At 35.6% G+C, this 17,746-nt stretch overlaps 1 protein-coding gene across 6 annotated transcripts in view; it reads right to left on the reverse strand.

Annotated features, from left to right (window-relative positions):
• Positions 1-15,524: 15,524 nt before the first annotated feature.
• Positions 15,525-17,746, reverse strand: part of AGTPBP1 (ATP/GTP binding carboxypeptidase 1) — a 54,027-nt gene continuing 51,805 nt past the window's right edge. For all 6 annotated transcript variants that reach the window (XM_087926790.1, XM_087926792.1, XM_087926791.1 and 3 more), the window contains 2 exons: positions 17,034-17,194; positions 15,525-15,845 (listed from right to left, as the gene is read on the reverse strand). In XM_087926790.1, the coding sequence (XP_087782916.1) occupies positions 15,668-15,845; positions 17,034-17,194 (339 nt within the window). In that variant the 3' untranslated portion in view covers positions 15,525-15,667. The remainder of the gene's footprint in view (positions 15,846-17,033; positions 17,195-17,746) is intronic.

Raw genomic sequence — 17,746 nt, forward strand, 5'->3', positions numbered from 1 at the left:
AATTCAAAGGAATAGCATGATGGAGAAAATATACTGTTTAAAGATATCCATGAAAAGTATTTGATGCTGTAGATTAAAGACATTGGAAAAGTTTCTAAATGAAATTTGAGGTCAGCTGATCATTGTTCCTTCAATCAAACCTAGGGATCTTTTGCAACTCTAAACCATGATTCTTCTTAAATGGAAGACATGCGTATTTTCAGTAAACAGAACTTACAGTTTTCAGGTGCTTTAGGTATGCTTTGATACTGCTACAATATAAGTTCACAAGAATAACAGCTGGACCTAAAATGACTCAAATTTATATTCCTAGAATGGTGGCTGCAGAAATAAGCATGAACCAAAAACTATGAAGTTCATGTATCATACTATGCCATCACCTAGTTCATTTCGTTTTCATGTAAGCTAGGTGCCATCCCAACCAATGTGGATTATAAACCTTGTTTAGAGGACAATATGAACATAACTCAACATGATAAATGAAGCCAGACACTATGTCCCAGGTGGCCTGATGCCTATAAATCTCTGTCTTTGTGTCTGGTACTCAGTTAACATCCATCATCTCAAACACGCATGGACAAAGTAAGATTAATCTCTCTAGGGGCTGTGGATAATTTGCTGTGTAATTTGCTGCCCGTTCTGAAAGCAATTGCTAATCAAGAATACAGAAACTTAAGTTAAAAAATTCAGCACCTAGTGGAAATATCTCTTAATGAGCTCTTGACTGCTGTGATTAACAATCATATAAAAACACAGTTGGGATTTTTGACTTTCTGGCCAACATCTGTTCTGCTGTGCCGGGAGATTTAGATTAACTAGGAAGCAGAAAATGGATGGATTTCTTGCTTTCTAGCTAGTCTTTAGATCTTCGGCTCTGCTTTTAAGTACAGCCGAACCTCTCTTAGGACTGAAGATTTGCTTGCAAGCAAATGAAGTGCAGACTCATGGCAAGCAAATTTGAGAGACTGAGCTAGCTGATGGCAAATAGATAGATCACTGAATGATTCTGTGAGCAACTCAATCTGCCTGCTTTGCCTGATTTTGGGTAAAAGTTGCTATTTTTTTATTTAAAAAATCAATATTTATATAAATATTTATAATATTTACATACAAGCCATGCCCAGCCAGTCACATGACCACCAGGCCACACCCACAAATTAGGCCACACCCACAAAATCATTCAGTGGTCCCTGGGATCTAAAATTATGAGTTTGGTGGTCCCAGAGGTCCAACAAGTTAACGACCCCTGCCTTAGATAGTCAGCCTCTATGCCATGAAGGGCTTTATGGGTGATAATCAACACCTTGATTGCACCCAGAAGTTAAGTAGCCAGTGCAATTGCCCACCACTGTTTACACTACTGCATTCTGGATATCTGCATCTTCCCAGTGATATTCAAGGGCAGCCCCATGTAGGACACATTGCAAGAGTCAACACACAAGGCCCCCAGAGTTAAAGATCAACTGGGATCAATGGAATAGCCCATCAGCTTGTCTCCTGGAATTGTGGGTGCTCAATTACTGGAGATTTTCAAGAAAAAAATGGACAACCATTTGTTCAAGATGGTATAATAACTTCTGCCATGGGTAGGGTTGGACTAAAAGATCTCCAAAGTCCCTTCCAGCCCTATGATTCTATGGAAAGCAAAGCAAAAGCGGAGTTAATATTACCTGCTTTGGGCTCCTTGAACTATTTCTTCACAAAGCATACCTCCTTGATCAAATGGTTGTCTTTTTGTTTCAAGTCTTAATATTCCATAGTTCTTGAAGCAACCCAATCCTCAAGAATTAGTATATTTATGTCTGGTGTTGATATTGAATTTGTTTATTTTGCTTTGTTCTTCTACAAACATCTATTTTCTTCATAGCATACTAATGCCTACCTCTCGTCCACAGCAATCTGACTCTGATTTTGTTGGCACTCGGCCACTTGCACTTGCTAAAAGAAGAGATAATGAGCACTTGAAACCGTTATTAGTACTTTCATTTTATTGTTTTTATATTAGATAGTAAAGTATTTGAAAAAGTATGACAGTTTCCAATTAATTTAACTATGACAATAACCAGTTAACATTAATACTGTAGGGCAAATTAGGAAGATAGGAACAAACCTAGCTAAATTCTGTTATACCATTGATAAAATTAGGCAGATTTTGGTCACCCATCAATGATCTCACCACTAACTGTAATGTGGTATTATGTCTTGTTCTCTTCTGCTTTATTTTAATATTTTAGTTTTTAATTCTGGTCTGTGACTGTAATGAAAGATTGGTTGATTATTTCCATGCGAGGTATGATGGGAAGGGCCAGTAAAAGGCCATTTCAGTTCTTTCTTCCATAGTGGAATGTACTGTCCACCAAAAGCGTATATCTTCCTTTCTCTTCTGGCATTTTGAAGTTCATTAAAACCACCTTGATTAAGTAAGTCTTCACTATTTAATGAGGAATTTAGGAACTACCATCTAGCTTTTTGTTGGCTTTTTAAAAATGTTGTGGTTACCTGTACACTGCCCAGGCACTAAAGATCAGGGCTGAATACAAGTGTTAAATATTATACAACTGGTCAGACCATTTAAAAATGGTCAGAACAGTTATAAAATATGGAATTAGTTCATGGAATTAGAGAAGATTAAACTGAAGAAGTTTAAAGTTAAATATTAAACCCTTAACTAATAACTGGATTCAGATACATCAGGAACACCACTCTGTGAGAAATGGGACAGATAACTTTTTCCTTACTGCTTATGTCTTCAAATCCTTCACCCCTTTAGGTCTTGTACTCTAATTTTGAAATTGTGCTGCTTTAGGTTTTCTCAAGAAACAAATTTGAGAATTTGTGATTTACCCAACAGCCACCTGTAACTATTTGGCCCCAAAGGCATAGGAGGCGCCTTGTTAAATCTTATCATTGCCATTCAGCAGCAGTGGTGACCACCCAAATTTTCTCTATAATCTCATTTGATGGAAGGATTAACTTATTTCTCATTTATTGTCATTTTAATAAACCTTACAGTAATCTGCTGCAATTCAGTATCATCACCATTTGCAGAAGTGGACTAGAGACAAGTGGACAGGGAGATAAGATTATTTTACAAACATATTTCATTTTAATGCCTCAGTTAAAATAAACATACTGTATATGAAAAATTCAGAATTAAATTTTATTCTCACAAGTACGTTTCATTGAAACTGGTTAAAAAAATAAGTGTTTTAATTCGCTTTAAACATATTTTTCTAGCATCAGAAGCACAACATCATGCCTTCACTTTGCTAGTTTTTTTCTCTTTAAAAAGTCAAAGAGTTATTTGATTGAGTTAAATTTTATTAAAGGATTTGAAGGGGGGGAAATGTCATTCATAAATTCGTAAGTAGACTTGCAAGGATCTGAGCAGCTTCTGAATTTTTTTTTAATTCCAGTTATACTGTTTTCCAGATCACCAAATTGTTTTGTAATCTATATCTTGTAATTGGTGCACTTCCCTATTTCCAATTACCAAGAAGATTCTCTCTGTAATTCTCGCACAATGTAATCAATACTTTATTTTACATGCAATCTGCCAGCATAGTATATAGAATCTGGGAAGCAACTAAGCCTATGGGCTTCTGATTTGCTAATATGATACAAAGACTACCCCCGTGCTGTTTCCTCAACTGAGAACCTGGTTGATAGCCATTTAAGCCTATCGATTTTGAAGCAGACTCTTAACCAGCAGTAGAAATTCATCTGAAGTAACTATAGAAACCACAGCAAGTAGGACACAGATGAAGGTTTCTATATTTTGTTCTACTGCTTCCTTTCTTCTTCTTCTTCTATTAAATTGTGTCCGATTCTCAGAGACTGCTGGACAAGTCCTTCCACTTTTCCTGGCAAGATTTTTCAGAGGTGGTTACCAGGGGTGTGATCAGAGGTGGGATTTTAGCGATTTGGACCAGTTTGGGTGAGCCGGATGCTGAATTTGCATCTGGTTTGCCGAACTGATATTTGAACCGACCAACTGGCTCTGCCCCCCCTGCCCCCCCAGGAGTCTCCACATGGCCCATTTTCAATGCAGGTAAGTACAGGGTCCACGCGGAGGCTCTGGAAGTGGGGAAAATGGGCCTTCCAGAAGTTCTGATAGGCTATGCCCACCATGGGTAGTTTCTGGGTTGTTTCTGGCCATGAACATCCGGTTTGCCTGAACTGGTCTGAACTGGTAGAATCCCACCCTTAATGGTTACCCCTTCCTCTTTTCTAGGGTTGAGAGAAATAGATTGGCCCAAGGTCACCCAGTTGCCTTTATGCCCAAAGTGGCTCTAGAATTCACAATCTCCTGTTTTTGAGCCTTAATGTCTTAAGCAGAACTGACTTCTTAGCCATCTTTAGATGTAATCCATCTCTATAAAACTGGTTCCTTATCCATCTTCAGAATTACATTCTCCAAAATCTCTTTTTTCCACTTCCCTTGCAATTAAAAAGGAAAAATAAAGAGACACAAAATACTTTATGATGTTACCACAAAAAATGTTCTTTACTTGGTGCTTGCTTTTATTGGTGTTGCCTAAACAGCAGAATTGTGAGATGCTGATCAGTCCTTCTATGTAGTCATACATTTGCTTTAGTGAATTGTAAGTGTTCCTAATCACAGATGATGTCCTTCCTTCAGGTGACAGAGCACTATCAAAGTTTGAAGGAGAATTGCACACAACACACAAAAAAAGAGATCAAATAATCCCAATGAAGAAGTTCAGGGCATAATTTGGTAGTTAGAAATTACTGTACCAATGGATCATAAAATCACTGTTTTATCTATACGTGTGATACTCAAACTTTGCAACTTTAAGATCAGTGGACTTTAGTTCCCAGAATTCCTCAGTCAATAAAGTTGCCAAGTTTGAGAAAACTTAGAAAAAATTGGCTGGCTCGGGAATTCTGGGACTTGAAGTCCAGAGGTCACAAAGCTGCCATAGTTGCTCATAGCTGTCATATGGAGTAAAAATGTATATGATGGTTGAGGCACTTATTTGCGTATTACACATTCAGCAGTATGTCTGTGTTTGTGTGGGTATATGAATTGGAGGGAGGTTCAGTTTTCAAGTTCCCACTTGATTACAGAGCTCACTGGGCCAATCTTTCCCTCTCTCCACTCAGCCCATTCCACTGATTTTGGATACAAAACGGGCAAGATACACATAGAAAGTTGAATTTATGAAATGCATGCATATAATTTCCACAAAATGCCATATGCTAAATAATAGAATATGTAAAAAAATTTCAGGTTATCTTTACTTCAGAAAGCTCAGTTTCTCTCTCTTCCTCCCTCCCCACCTCTCCTTTTACACAGAACAATATATACTCTGTCTTTGGACATAAACATCATAAAATGCAGACATTTCTTTGCTTCAATCCTTCAAAGACTATTTTCTCATTCTTTTTAGGATCCTGTATAAAGAACCTATCACTCAAACCTATATGGATTTACCCAAATCATCTTCTGAAATTCTCTAAACAGCATAAGCACAATCATTCTGGAAGCTAAAATTCACATAATTTAAGGACTGCCGATTGAAGAAGGTTGCTTTAAATGCTGTAGGGCTTGTGGGCACTTATTATCCTATTCTCCACAAAGAAAATCCTAACTTGTTGGTGAGAAGGAACAAATAGGACAAGACTGCCACCTAGAGTAGATGATAAATCAGTGCATAATTCTGGAAGAGGAGCAAGTTTACGCTTACGAAGTATATCAGAGATACAAAACTACAGTTATTATGTCTCTTCACGCCTGCGAGTTGAAGTCCACAAGTTTTAAAATTGCTAAGTTTGGAGACTTGATTTAGAGTGATGTTACACTAGGTACACAAAATCAGAGCCAACTCAGTAGGGTTTCATACTGATGTGAAAGAATGGAGTTTCCAGGATTGATCCCAAGATATAACAGTCTCATTCAGTGTAAGATCTTGCTGCCAAATGACTTAATTTGGTTGTTTCCAGGGTCTATAATATAGTGGAATTTCAAAACTTTAATCTAAAACCTGCCCTATCTGGTATCTCAAGCAGTGATATTATCACTGGTAGTTATTGAACAATTGTTTTTTTTTGAAAAACAGAATCCTCTTTTTCCAAGGTCATAGATTTGAAACAGTTTTTTTTAATCTTTTTACACTATCAAATAAGTGTAAAAATCTTCTTAATTACATGATTTCTATAATTTAAAAAAAAGGGGGGAAAGAGCTGTCTCAAATTGCCTCCCTCCCAAGTAGCTTCCAAATTTGTTGAAATTAGAAAAAAGGGAGATTACTTTTTAAAATTATCATTTGCTAGATTGGTAGTTTAATTTTTTAAATTTTTTTATTCATTTTATATGTTTTTTGTGTTTTAAATAGTTATTAGCTTTTGATATTTATGTATCACCCAAGGACTTTGATGACAGGTGGTAAAATCAATGCAGAGAAATAAAATTAGTTTTTTTATTAGTCGAATTTAAGTTTAAAATTAAATTGCATACCTGCTTTTCAGAGAGTGGCCTTCAGGTAAATCATTTAAATCCAATTATGGGCTTAGCCCCAAGAAAATTGCGTACTCATGCTGCTTAGCCCATTAAAATAAATAAAGTTACATTCTTTTTCTTTCTCATCAAGGATCTTTCATGCCATGAACCTTGATTTATATGAAATATGGTTTCATATATATATGAAACGCAAAAACTTAAGAAAACATATATATATTTCTATCTATTTTGAAAAGACCACTGAAAGTATTCTTATCAACATTGGAAGTGGATTTGAATTTAGGTGAGGAAAATAATTACATATCACGCACGGAGTAAGAACCAGGAATGGGATCTGACCAGTATAACTACAGGTTCTGTTGCTCTGCGTCACGCGCACATGCGCGAGTCGCGTGAGTCACGCAAGTGCAGTTACAACCTGCTGAGCAGCACTGCATGGGGTGCGCAGAGGTTGGAAAAGCCCCTTTTTTCCTGCTTTTTCAATCGCAGCTGTGCCGCGCAAAGCAGCTGTGGTTGAAAAAGCAGGAAATAAAGGACAGCTAAGAGCCCAGGCGGGCGGGTGTGCCAAAACAGCAGCAGACACAGAACCGGTTCTGTGTCTGCTGCTCTTCAGAGCTACTGGTTCTGTAGAGCCGGGCAGAACCGGTAGAATCCCACCCCTGGTAAGAACCCTTTGTGATCATGTGGCAAGCAAAATCAATGGGTTAGGGTTAGGGATTCACTTAACAACTATGGCATGAAAGGTTGTAAAATGGGGAAAAATGGGCCATTTTAACAACTGTCTTACTTAGCAATCAAAATTTTGGGCTCATTTGGGATTTTATAATTTTGTTTTGAGTTCAGAGTTTCAACAATGTAGAGATTATTATTATTATTTAGCACATGAGAATACAACAGAAAAGTGTAAACGTATATACACAATCCACATAATTATAATTAAAACATCTATGGGGATATGGCAGTGGCCCCCATAATTGGATGTCCAATTCAGCTCGCCAGGTGATCACCTTTGACATTGCTTAATGCAGATCTTCTGGGGACCCTAAGAATGCATGTTGTGAGAAATCTTGCACAGTATGTGTAATAGTTTGCATGTCAGTACTACAGTCACAACTAGGGGAATCTTTCCATCTCCATTGATACAGGGCAGAGGCACTTCTTCCAGTAACACACCTAATTCTGTTCAATTTAGAGAAGACAAAGCAAGGCAGGTCAAAAACAGGTGGTTTAGTAGAGGAATCACTAATGGTCAAATCACAAGGTATCAATAGCAATAGCACTTAGACTTATATACCACTTCACAGTGCATTAAAGCCCCCTCTAAGCAGTTTACAGAGTCAGCATATTGCCCCCAATAACCTGGGTCCTCACTTTACCCACCTTGGAAGCATGAAAGGCTGAGTCAACCTTGAACCAGTGAGACCTGAACTGCCAAACTGCTGGAAGCCAATGATCAGCAGAAGTAGCCTGCAGTACTCCATTCTAACCACTGCGCCACCATGGCTCTTGGACCATTCCTTTTTCCAGGCATTCTCGCAGTTATGCTGAGTAGAAGTTAAATGAATAACTGTTTTCCAAGCTGGCCTATAGGAATTCAACCTTTGGATGGGCTGTATGTTGTCCCGGTAAATACGGAGGGTCTTGATGATCAGCATCCTTGACCATAGCCAAATGAAAGCTTGTTGTCTTCTAATGTGGGGCAATATGATATTGCTAATTACTGGTAACCGGTGCACAGGAGTGGGATGCAATGTTCCAGAGATGATACTCATTGTCTGGCAGAGTTGGATATCAACCATTTGGGGGTGGGCACTGGTAAGCCACATGATGGCACACTATTCAGCTGTGGAGTAAACCAAAGTCAAGGCTGCTGTTGGTAGGGAGATAGCATCAGGACCCCATGATATTCCAGCCAGGCTGGAAAATGAAGAGGTAATAAAATGGGGAAAAGTTACAAGAACCCTGACATTTAATTAATAATAATTGTTAAACTGAAATCATAGTAAAATGAATCCACAGCTATCTCTCCATCTCTTGGTTTCTATACAAAGACCCATTTTGAAGTGAAGGCCAAATCAATACAAAAAAGTAGAATAAATTAAAAAGTGCAAGATAATATGAATGTATTGCATTAGAGATTAGTGTAACTAGCACATCAAAGCAAGTATGTTTTATAAGTTATGTACACTTTCAATATACACAATAGAGCAGAATGTATCAATTTCATGCATTTACATTAAAACCTTGAGGTTTTTAGTCTCTTTCTAATGGTTGCTAAGAATACTTTTGATCATATATTGCACATTATTTTTCCATTATTTTATTTACTATAGAAACAGCCTTGGAGGCAAGTACTGAAATTCTGCTGAAATTAGAAATGGACTTTTGAAAGATTGAAACATAATTCCCTCTTTTAATTTTCATTTCTGTTTCTCAACAGTGAATTCCTGCATCAACTTTTCATTATAAAAATTGCTGGTTATTTACATTTGTATGCTATCAGAAATCTGGAACCAAACATTTATTCCTTGTAATAAAGAATTTCTTCATTTGAGGAGATGACACTTTTGAATAAGTTGGTAATAGAATGAAAAGAGATAAACAGGAATATTTTCAGAACTACATACACTTCAAATTTGTCCTTGTCTGTCAGCTTGCACATCAGGGTTGGTTTGCAATTCCATTCTTCATTTTTCTTAGTTTAGATAAAGTTTAGTTCAACTTCCAAAAGTTGCATGTGCTCATCACTGGAGGTTTTCAAGAGGTTGGACAACCATTTATGTGAAACGGTATAAAATTTCCTGCTCAAGCAGGGAATTAGACTAAAAGACCTCAAAAGTCCCTTCAAACCCTGTGATTCTATGTTATTGCCACTTGCCAATGAATTTGATCTAGACCTTTTGTTTCTTTTTCATTTAGACTTTTATCTTAAGTTCTCTCTCGTTTCTTTTACAGAAGCTATTCTTTGTAAAAACCTCTTCAATGTTTTCAATAAAAAAACTTAAATCAAATGAATTCTCAATATTTTATCCCTACTCATTCTATTAAAATTGGTTCCTTCCTACCACAACCTCAGTGCAATAGATTTTGAGACTAATGAGTGTGCATACTGCAAGCATCTGAGTTTCAATACACATCTTCAATGGGGAAGACTTTGCTAGTCTAGAAAGAACATATACCTCCCAACAGCCTCCACCTTGGAGTTTTAAAAAGAGTTTTGTTCTTCAGTAACAACAAAAGCAAGAATCTTCCTGAATTGGACGTGGGGTGTACCAACTATCAATAAAACAGTGAACAGCTGGAATTAAATCAATAAGTGTAATTGGACATCTAGCAGCATCCTGTGAAATTCAAGCAGGAATGTGACAAGTGTCCATTATTCCCACAAGTATTTAGATTGCTTTTGGAAGTTAGGGTAAAATGAGTGGACAACGGGGATAACATTTAAAAACTCATAAAATAAGATCATTTGAAGATGATGTATTGGTAGTAGAAGACTTGTTGAAAAGAATAGAATTATTAAGGAGAAAATGAAATTTTAATATACTAGCTGTTGTAATCTTAAAGAGAATGTTTATAAAATGATGCATAGATGATATTTATCACTAGAAGTATTGTCAAAAATGTATAAAGTTGGAAATGTAAAGAAGGGTCTTTTTGCTACCCTTGGATTATAAAAAGCTAACAATTATTGGACTAAAAATATGTATCCTTAACTCAAAAAATGTGAAAGTCAATATACAGTTTAGATTAGAGACATTTTTGCTAGGGTTTATTAACAAAAGTTTGGAAAAATGTCATGGTTACTTTCTTCTTCTATGATAATAGCATCAAGATTTCTATATGTTCAACACTAGAAGGATATGTTGATACCCTCAATGGAAGAGTGGTTGTTGAAGCTAATTGAGCTTTATTCGATACCAGTTGGAAGCCCCTTTTGGGACTGTTTGCATGAAACAAAAAATGAAATACCACATTATGTATTTCAGTTTCACATATGAAACTATAATCTATAAACAAGTAATATTTACAGATTATAAAAAATGAATGCTCTGCTATAATAGTAGGACTTAAATTTAAGTTATATATGTCTGCTATAACAATTTGAAAGTTTTTTTATATTTATTTTATTGAACTTCTATCTGTTATTTCCTTATCTATTCTCTCGACTATTACTTGTTATTTTTTTACCCTTTACTTTTAAAAACTTAATAAAGATATAAAACTATTGTTTGTATCTTTTTGTTTGGTTTTTTCTGTTTTTGTCAAGTGTTTTATGATGTTTATTGTGTTTATGTATTCTATGCCACCAAGACTAATGTTTCGTGAACTGGGAGGCTATATAAATTTGTTTAGTAAAATAAATATCTTGTTTAATATATGCATATTCCCTGTGCTGCTGTGCTAGCCGTTTGATACTCTATTCACATGCAAGGAAACTTCCTTTACTATTGGTAAACAACATATACATTAATATGCTAGAGTATTCTCTGATTTGTGGATTTTCTCCATTTCTTATAATGTCTGGTGTCTTCACCATATATGACCCAAAGCTCCCAACATCTGCTGTACTATTTTCACTGCCATATATACTTTATGTGTTGCACAAAACCAAGCCACCAGAATTCCACAAAATAACATTACATTTTGTGGTCTAGTTCTTCAATCCTTGATTTAAATTTCTAGCCCTCTCTGAATTTGAAAGGACTAACAATACATGTAACTGATCTTCCCATCTGGAAACAGATGTGTTAAGGTGAAAAAGACTCATGCTTGAGCATGTTACTAGCATATGATATACTGGTAGTCCTCAACTTACAATATTCATTTAGTGATCTTCAAAGTTACAACAGCAATGATAATAGTGACTTACAATAGTTTTTCGCACTTAAGACCATTGCAACATCTCCATGAAGATGGGGTCAAAGTTCAGATGGTTGGTAACTGACTCATGTTTATGACAGTTGCAGTGTCCCAGGGACAACCCTCTGACAAGTAAATTCAATGGGGAAGCCAGGTTCATTTAACAACCAGGTTACTAATTTTAACAGCTGCAGTGATTCACTTAACAACCATGGCAAGGTCTTAAATGGGGCAAAATGCACTTAACTGTCTCACTTAACAACAGAAATGTTGGGCTCAATTGTAGTTATAAGTTGAGGTCTACCTGTATAAAGGAGGAAAACAGTCTGAAAAGTAATTGATGGCAACTACTAAAACAGGCATAGGAATCATGATTCTCGAGCCAAACTTCAAAAAAACTTCAAAGGATTTATTAGAGGCGACATACAGGGCAGTGCCAATATGTTGCCTCTAATAAACCCTTTGAAGCTTTTTGAAGTTTGGCTCGAGATTCATGATTTAATTAGAGCGATTGCTGGAATCCTGACAATTGAAATTACACTGCTTTTAAATGTTGAAATATGCAGCTTTTCAGCCTTTTCTTTTCTGTGCCTCTTATTTGCAGTTACGCATAGCAAAGGGTAAGCCATAACAGGAATGGAACTTGATGTTCCTATTATCTACACATTTGGCGAGAATTCTATTTTAATATTTAAATCTATGGTACAGAACCCACCAGACTTTTTCTGGGATCTCCAGAGTGATGCTTGTAGTTCTTGACTGATGACCACAATGGAGCCCAACATTTATGCTGCTAAGTGAGAAATTTGTTAAGTGAATTTTGCCTTATATTGCGATTTTTCTTGTCACCTTTGTTAACTGAATCACTCCATTTGTTACATTAGTGACAATATTATTAAGTGAATAGAATAGAATACTTTATTGGCCAAGTGTGATTGGACACACAAGGAATTTGTCTTGGTGTAAATACTCTCAGTATACATAAAAGATACAGTCGTCAAGAGTTGCGAATCATAAGGTACGACGCATAATAATAAAGCAAACAAATTATACTAGGAAGCAGTCAATATAAATCGTAAGGATACAAGCGACAAAGTTACAGTCATACGGCCACAAGTGGGAGGGGATAGGTGATAAGGAGTGATGAAAAGATTAATAGTAATAGTAGTGCAGAATCTGGCTTCCCCATTGACTTTGCTTGTCAGGTCGCAAAAGGGGATCATGTAACCCCAGGGCACTGCAACCGTCATAAACCTGAGTCAGTTGTCAAGCATCCAAATGTAAACCATGTGGATGCTGCAAGTCGTGTGTGTGAAAAATGGTCTCAAGTCACTTTTTTAAAATACCGTTCTAACTTCCAACAGTTACTAAATGAACTGTTGTATGTTGAGGACTACTTGTAGTACCAATGATGAAAGATTCCAGTCTCTGGATCTCACTTTTCTATGACTTTTAGGCAAGAAATCTCAAATATAGTAAAAGCCGTGATATAGGATTAATATGATTTTTTTTGAAACACAGAAATCCGAATGCCCTTAAATTTGCTATTCAAGTTTTTTAAAATATCTAAATCCAAAAATAGCTTGTTGATAATTTATGAATACTTATTCTTAAATTGTGAAATGACATTGCATATGGAAGATTTCCAATTTTCCCCAGACCCATTTCTCCAATATGCAGAGAAATCAAATGATGATAATTATTTTATTATACATTTACTTGATAAATTATCTATCTGGGAATAGGTCATACACAATAATATTGCCACAATTTATAATTACAGGATTACAATGGATTCTTATAATAAAACTTGGGCTTTCTGGCTTTTATACAAATTATGTTATAGTTGCCAGTCTAATTTAAGCCTTTGTTGTCATTATTCAGTTTTGACTAGAATAATATTCCACATACAACTGACATCTGATAGTTGGCACATATTTTTGTCTGTGAGATACAGTACAATATTTAAAAAGGAAGATTTCATTAAAAGAAATAAGCATTACAGATACATAATTTTCTTTGTCCATCCAATGAAAGTCCCAGAAGTTGACAAAGTACAACTCAAATGTATATATTTTAATATTTGTGGTGTTTCATATTTGCATCAAAATCATTTTGTAAAAACAAAACTATATGAAAATACATTCAAAGATTTAAAAATATAGGAAAATATTCATAAAGTTCAAAAGATTAACTACAAGACTCTTTAATCTGCTTCAGTTAAGAGGCTGGAAAAATTAATACAATTTGTTATATTAATATGGTTTAATTATCCACTTATTTCCTTACTGCACAGTAAATTCTTTACAACCAGACAAAGAACAAATACAAGTAGGATCAATTCAGTATATCTGTACAACCCGCCTTGATTTGATAAAGGGCATCCCTTTATAATCTAATCCACAATTTAAATGCTGGTCTAGGATATCTGCTGTTTCTAAGATGCTACTGTGGCTAGAAGACATTTATTTATTTATTTTAATTCCAAAAAACCAGAACCATAAATCCTTGTCTCACTTAAAGCATGACTGTATTTTCCTTGTGGACACAACACTTAGAAATCCTATATGAATAGCCAAGTTCTGGATTGGATTAATTTTTTAAAAAAATCAATGACTATATTATTTTTTCCCGTATATTGGTATATTTCCTGTATTGATTTTATCTAACTGTGAAATATATCTAGCTTGGGTGGGAGTTGGGAACTCAGAAGATCAAATATTTATCTCTTAAAACTGATTTGATTCTATTTTTAATTGCTTCCTTTGGCAATGAGGGGACAGTGATACAATAATTTTCCTTTATATGAGGCAAGTTGTTTTAGTTAAGAAAAATCCAGACCATCCCCTCTAGCATAAGCACCAACAAAAGGAAATAAAAAAGGGAGTGTGGATATATTCTAGGAAACAGATTGGCTAATACTACAAAGATCTGGCCTTCAATCCTCTCCTATTAGTTCTAACGTTGTACCATCCTTTGTTTTAAATATTTCAATAAAATATAGGAGAACAGGAGGTAGGGAGATAAAGCAGACATCAGACATTTGAAAAATGTAACATTCACAGGCTCTATGTGCTTAGATATTTTAAAATTAGAATTCAGCATGCTTAATTTTTCTCTGGATTACATAGTTCAAGAGACTATAAGCAACTTCCACCCAAATAGACACCATTATTCTTCCACAATAATATATATATATATATATATATAAGTATATGCTTTATATCCAGAGCACTTTGAGCTCATATTGGCTATATTAAATATGGAAAAAGATCTAGAATTTGTATCACAAAATATACATACAATGAAACTGTTATGCTTACAAAGAACACCTAATTTCTCCAAGCTTTATATGAACCTCAGAAAGAATTTGGTTATGAGTTTTAGGTAATAAGTGTTAACATAAATATATACTTTATGGTCAGCATGGATACATGAGGCTTATTTTTTCACAAAAAGCGGATGGACGTTACCACCTTAAAACGTAATTTGAGAGATATATAACTGACTTTCCTTCACACAGAAAAAAAAAATGTTCTGCATTTATCCTTCATGCCTAATTCTCTCTCCTGTGTTTTCTGTGGAGTGTTTTCACACGGAGAAATATTATGACACGTAAAACTGTACAGGAGGAAAAGCTGCAAGTACAGCTAAATGCGAGACTCCCCACTCTCAAAATGTTACTCTGTACATAAAATCTTTCTGCAGGTATAATTCTTTCCTCAACTATAAATGTGGGTAGTGCCAGTTTTAAATTAAGGCTGTAGCAAAGCCATGTCAATCTAAGGCTGAAAAATTTATCAATGTAATTTTTTTTTGTAATTCTATTTTTCATCCGTACAGTACGAAATAAATCAATTCAAAGAAAATCTTGTGTTACATCCAACAAACAAAAACAAAACAAAAAACAGAATTAAAACCCAACATACAATACAAAATCTTTCTAATAAAACCATATGTGAATTTTAGTAACTAGCCCGACATCTTATGTTACAAGAATAAGGTTAACTCCTACCCTCTGATTTGCCAAACATCTTAGAAATTACTTCTTTTATTTTACTGATTATGTGGACGAAAGCAAAAAGCCATGCATCACTAAGTAGCAGACATCCAGGGACAAATTAATTTCAATGCTAAGATAAAAATTAAATTGCTCAAATAAAACAAATGCCAATTGTTTTAAAAGCCAGAAGCATTTATTGTTTTCAAACTGGGTAGACTGCAGTTTATCTGCTTTAGCAAAACCCCAAGATGAAATAACCCAACATATTCCTTTTAAATAAGCCACAGTAGTTTGCTCCTTCATGTACCAAGAATGTCTCAAGGCAAATGTGTCCTCATAATTTCAGAGTCAGAGAGTCCATCTTCATGAAGACAAGGCTCATAGTCTCCAGCATTATTTGCCAAGTCAATATCTGGCTCATCATTGCTCTCAGCGCTATAGTCCACTTCTTCAAGGAAGCGAGGTTCATCTTCTTCTAGAACGTAAGTAGTGGGGCTACAGCAAACATATTAAATGCTCTGGTTAATTAAAATGGAATGTAATTCACAGGAAATGCAACCATTTAATACAGATACCATTTAGTCTTCACAAATTATTCCTATCATTAATTTTTTTCTCCTTGGGTAGGAATGTCAACTTTAGCAAAAGAACATTTATATACTTGTATCCTGAACACCTGCATCAATGTATATTTTATGCTGAATTGCACCAATTAATTAAAAAAACTACGAGGGATGACTAAGCGCAACTGAATTTTAGAAAGCTAGTGAAAATATTTTTTCAATAGCATCGCTTTCTTTCCCAGTATTAGGCTTTTTCTTCATGCTACAAGAAACAATTTTCCACTCCACCCCGCCTCCCAAAGTTTATTCATTGGGAGAAAATAAAAATAAGGCAGAGATCAAATCTGATATAGTGGTTAAGGCACCAGGCTAAAAACTGGGAGACCTAACATTATAACCTGGTCTTGGGCATGAAGACAGCCAGGTGACAAGTCACTGTCTCTCAGTCCTAGGAAGAAAGCAATGGCAAACTACTCCTGAAAATCTTTTCACGGAGCTGGTTTAGGTTTAGACAATCACCAGAAGTCAAACCTGAGTCAAAGGCATACACACACACACACACAAATTTCATATTGCTGTGCATCCAGAACAAAAAGCATTAAAATGTTTTAATGAATAATGAACCCACTCTTCTCCAAACCTTATAGCAAGGTACTCCAAAATGAAGTTCCATTTCAAAGCATTTTTGGCACCATTAACCTAACATTATATTTCACCAAAATTTATCTCAGAATTTCATTGTAATGTAAAGCCTAACCCCAAAACTTGTAATGTTAGGTATTAAAAGAGATTAAAGAATAGACAAAAATATATTGTATCTGACAAGGTTTATATTTTAGAATTTAAGTAGTTGACCACACTCGGCTATCTAGACCAAAACAATGTGTTTACTACAACACAGGTGCTGACCATTCTTCACATATAGGCATGAACACAATAACGTACAGTAATCCCTTGACTACAGTTTGCAAGTAATATTTTTATATCTGGATGCAGATACCTATTTCAATAATTTGCTTGGAGTTAATTTGCAATAAAAGCTGCCTGCCACTATAGGTCTTTTAAAAAAAAAATCCAAATAAACCTCTGGTAAAAATTTTAAAAATTATTTTTTTTCTACCTTGTCACTTTGCAACTAGATTCAATCAATTCATTTTCAATGTCCAAAAGAGTAGATGGCAGATTATATTCCAGTGGTGACGTCAATTTTTTCAAACGTAATAAACCAGTACAGAATTTGGCTCCCATCTCCTCCAGTTCATGTGTCCCAATTTGTAAGCCCTAATGAGAAAACATTCAGCGTTAAACAGTTCAGTGCAATTTGCTTTCTGCACCTATATAGTTCATTATTTACTTAAAATGCGTAATTGAAAGAAAAGAAGAGGTAGCAAGTGCTGCCAATATTTTTATATGTTCAACTTCCTGCACAAAATGGGAACATCTAGAGGGGGAGTCTTTGTAAATATAACTGGATGTGCTTAAAATCCTCTCCAACATAAAAAGATTGTGGGCAGAAATGGAGGAATGACATATGAATCCCAAATTCTCCGCCATGTACAGTTAAAACAAGCAACGTTGCATAATACTTCTCAGTTCCTTCCCTGTCCCCTCTCTGGCTTCCCATGACTCTTGTGCTGCTTGCAATGGTCCTCCCAGGTTTCCTGTGATTCACACATACCAGCCCTCCCCTTGACTCTCATGAAGCCTACACTGGCCTTCCCAATCTCTCCCCTAGCCTCCCATGACTCATGTACAGCCTGGACTGGCCCCCTTGAGCTCTTGACCCCCCCCCTCCTGCAGGAATTTCTGGTGATACCCATGTGTTCTTTATCT

Source organism: Pseudonaja textilis, chromosome 2 (genome assembly GCF_049901715.1).
Source record: "Pseudonaja textilis isolate UNSWEBS1 chromosome 2, rPseTex1.2, whole genome shotgun sequence".
Taxonomy (NCBI): Eukaryota; Metazoa; Chordata; class Lepidosauria; order Squamata; family Elapidae; genus Pseudonaja; species Pseudonaja textilis.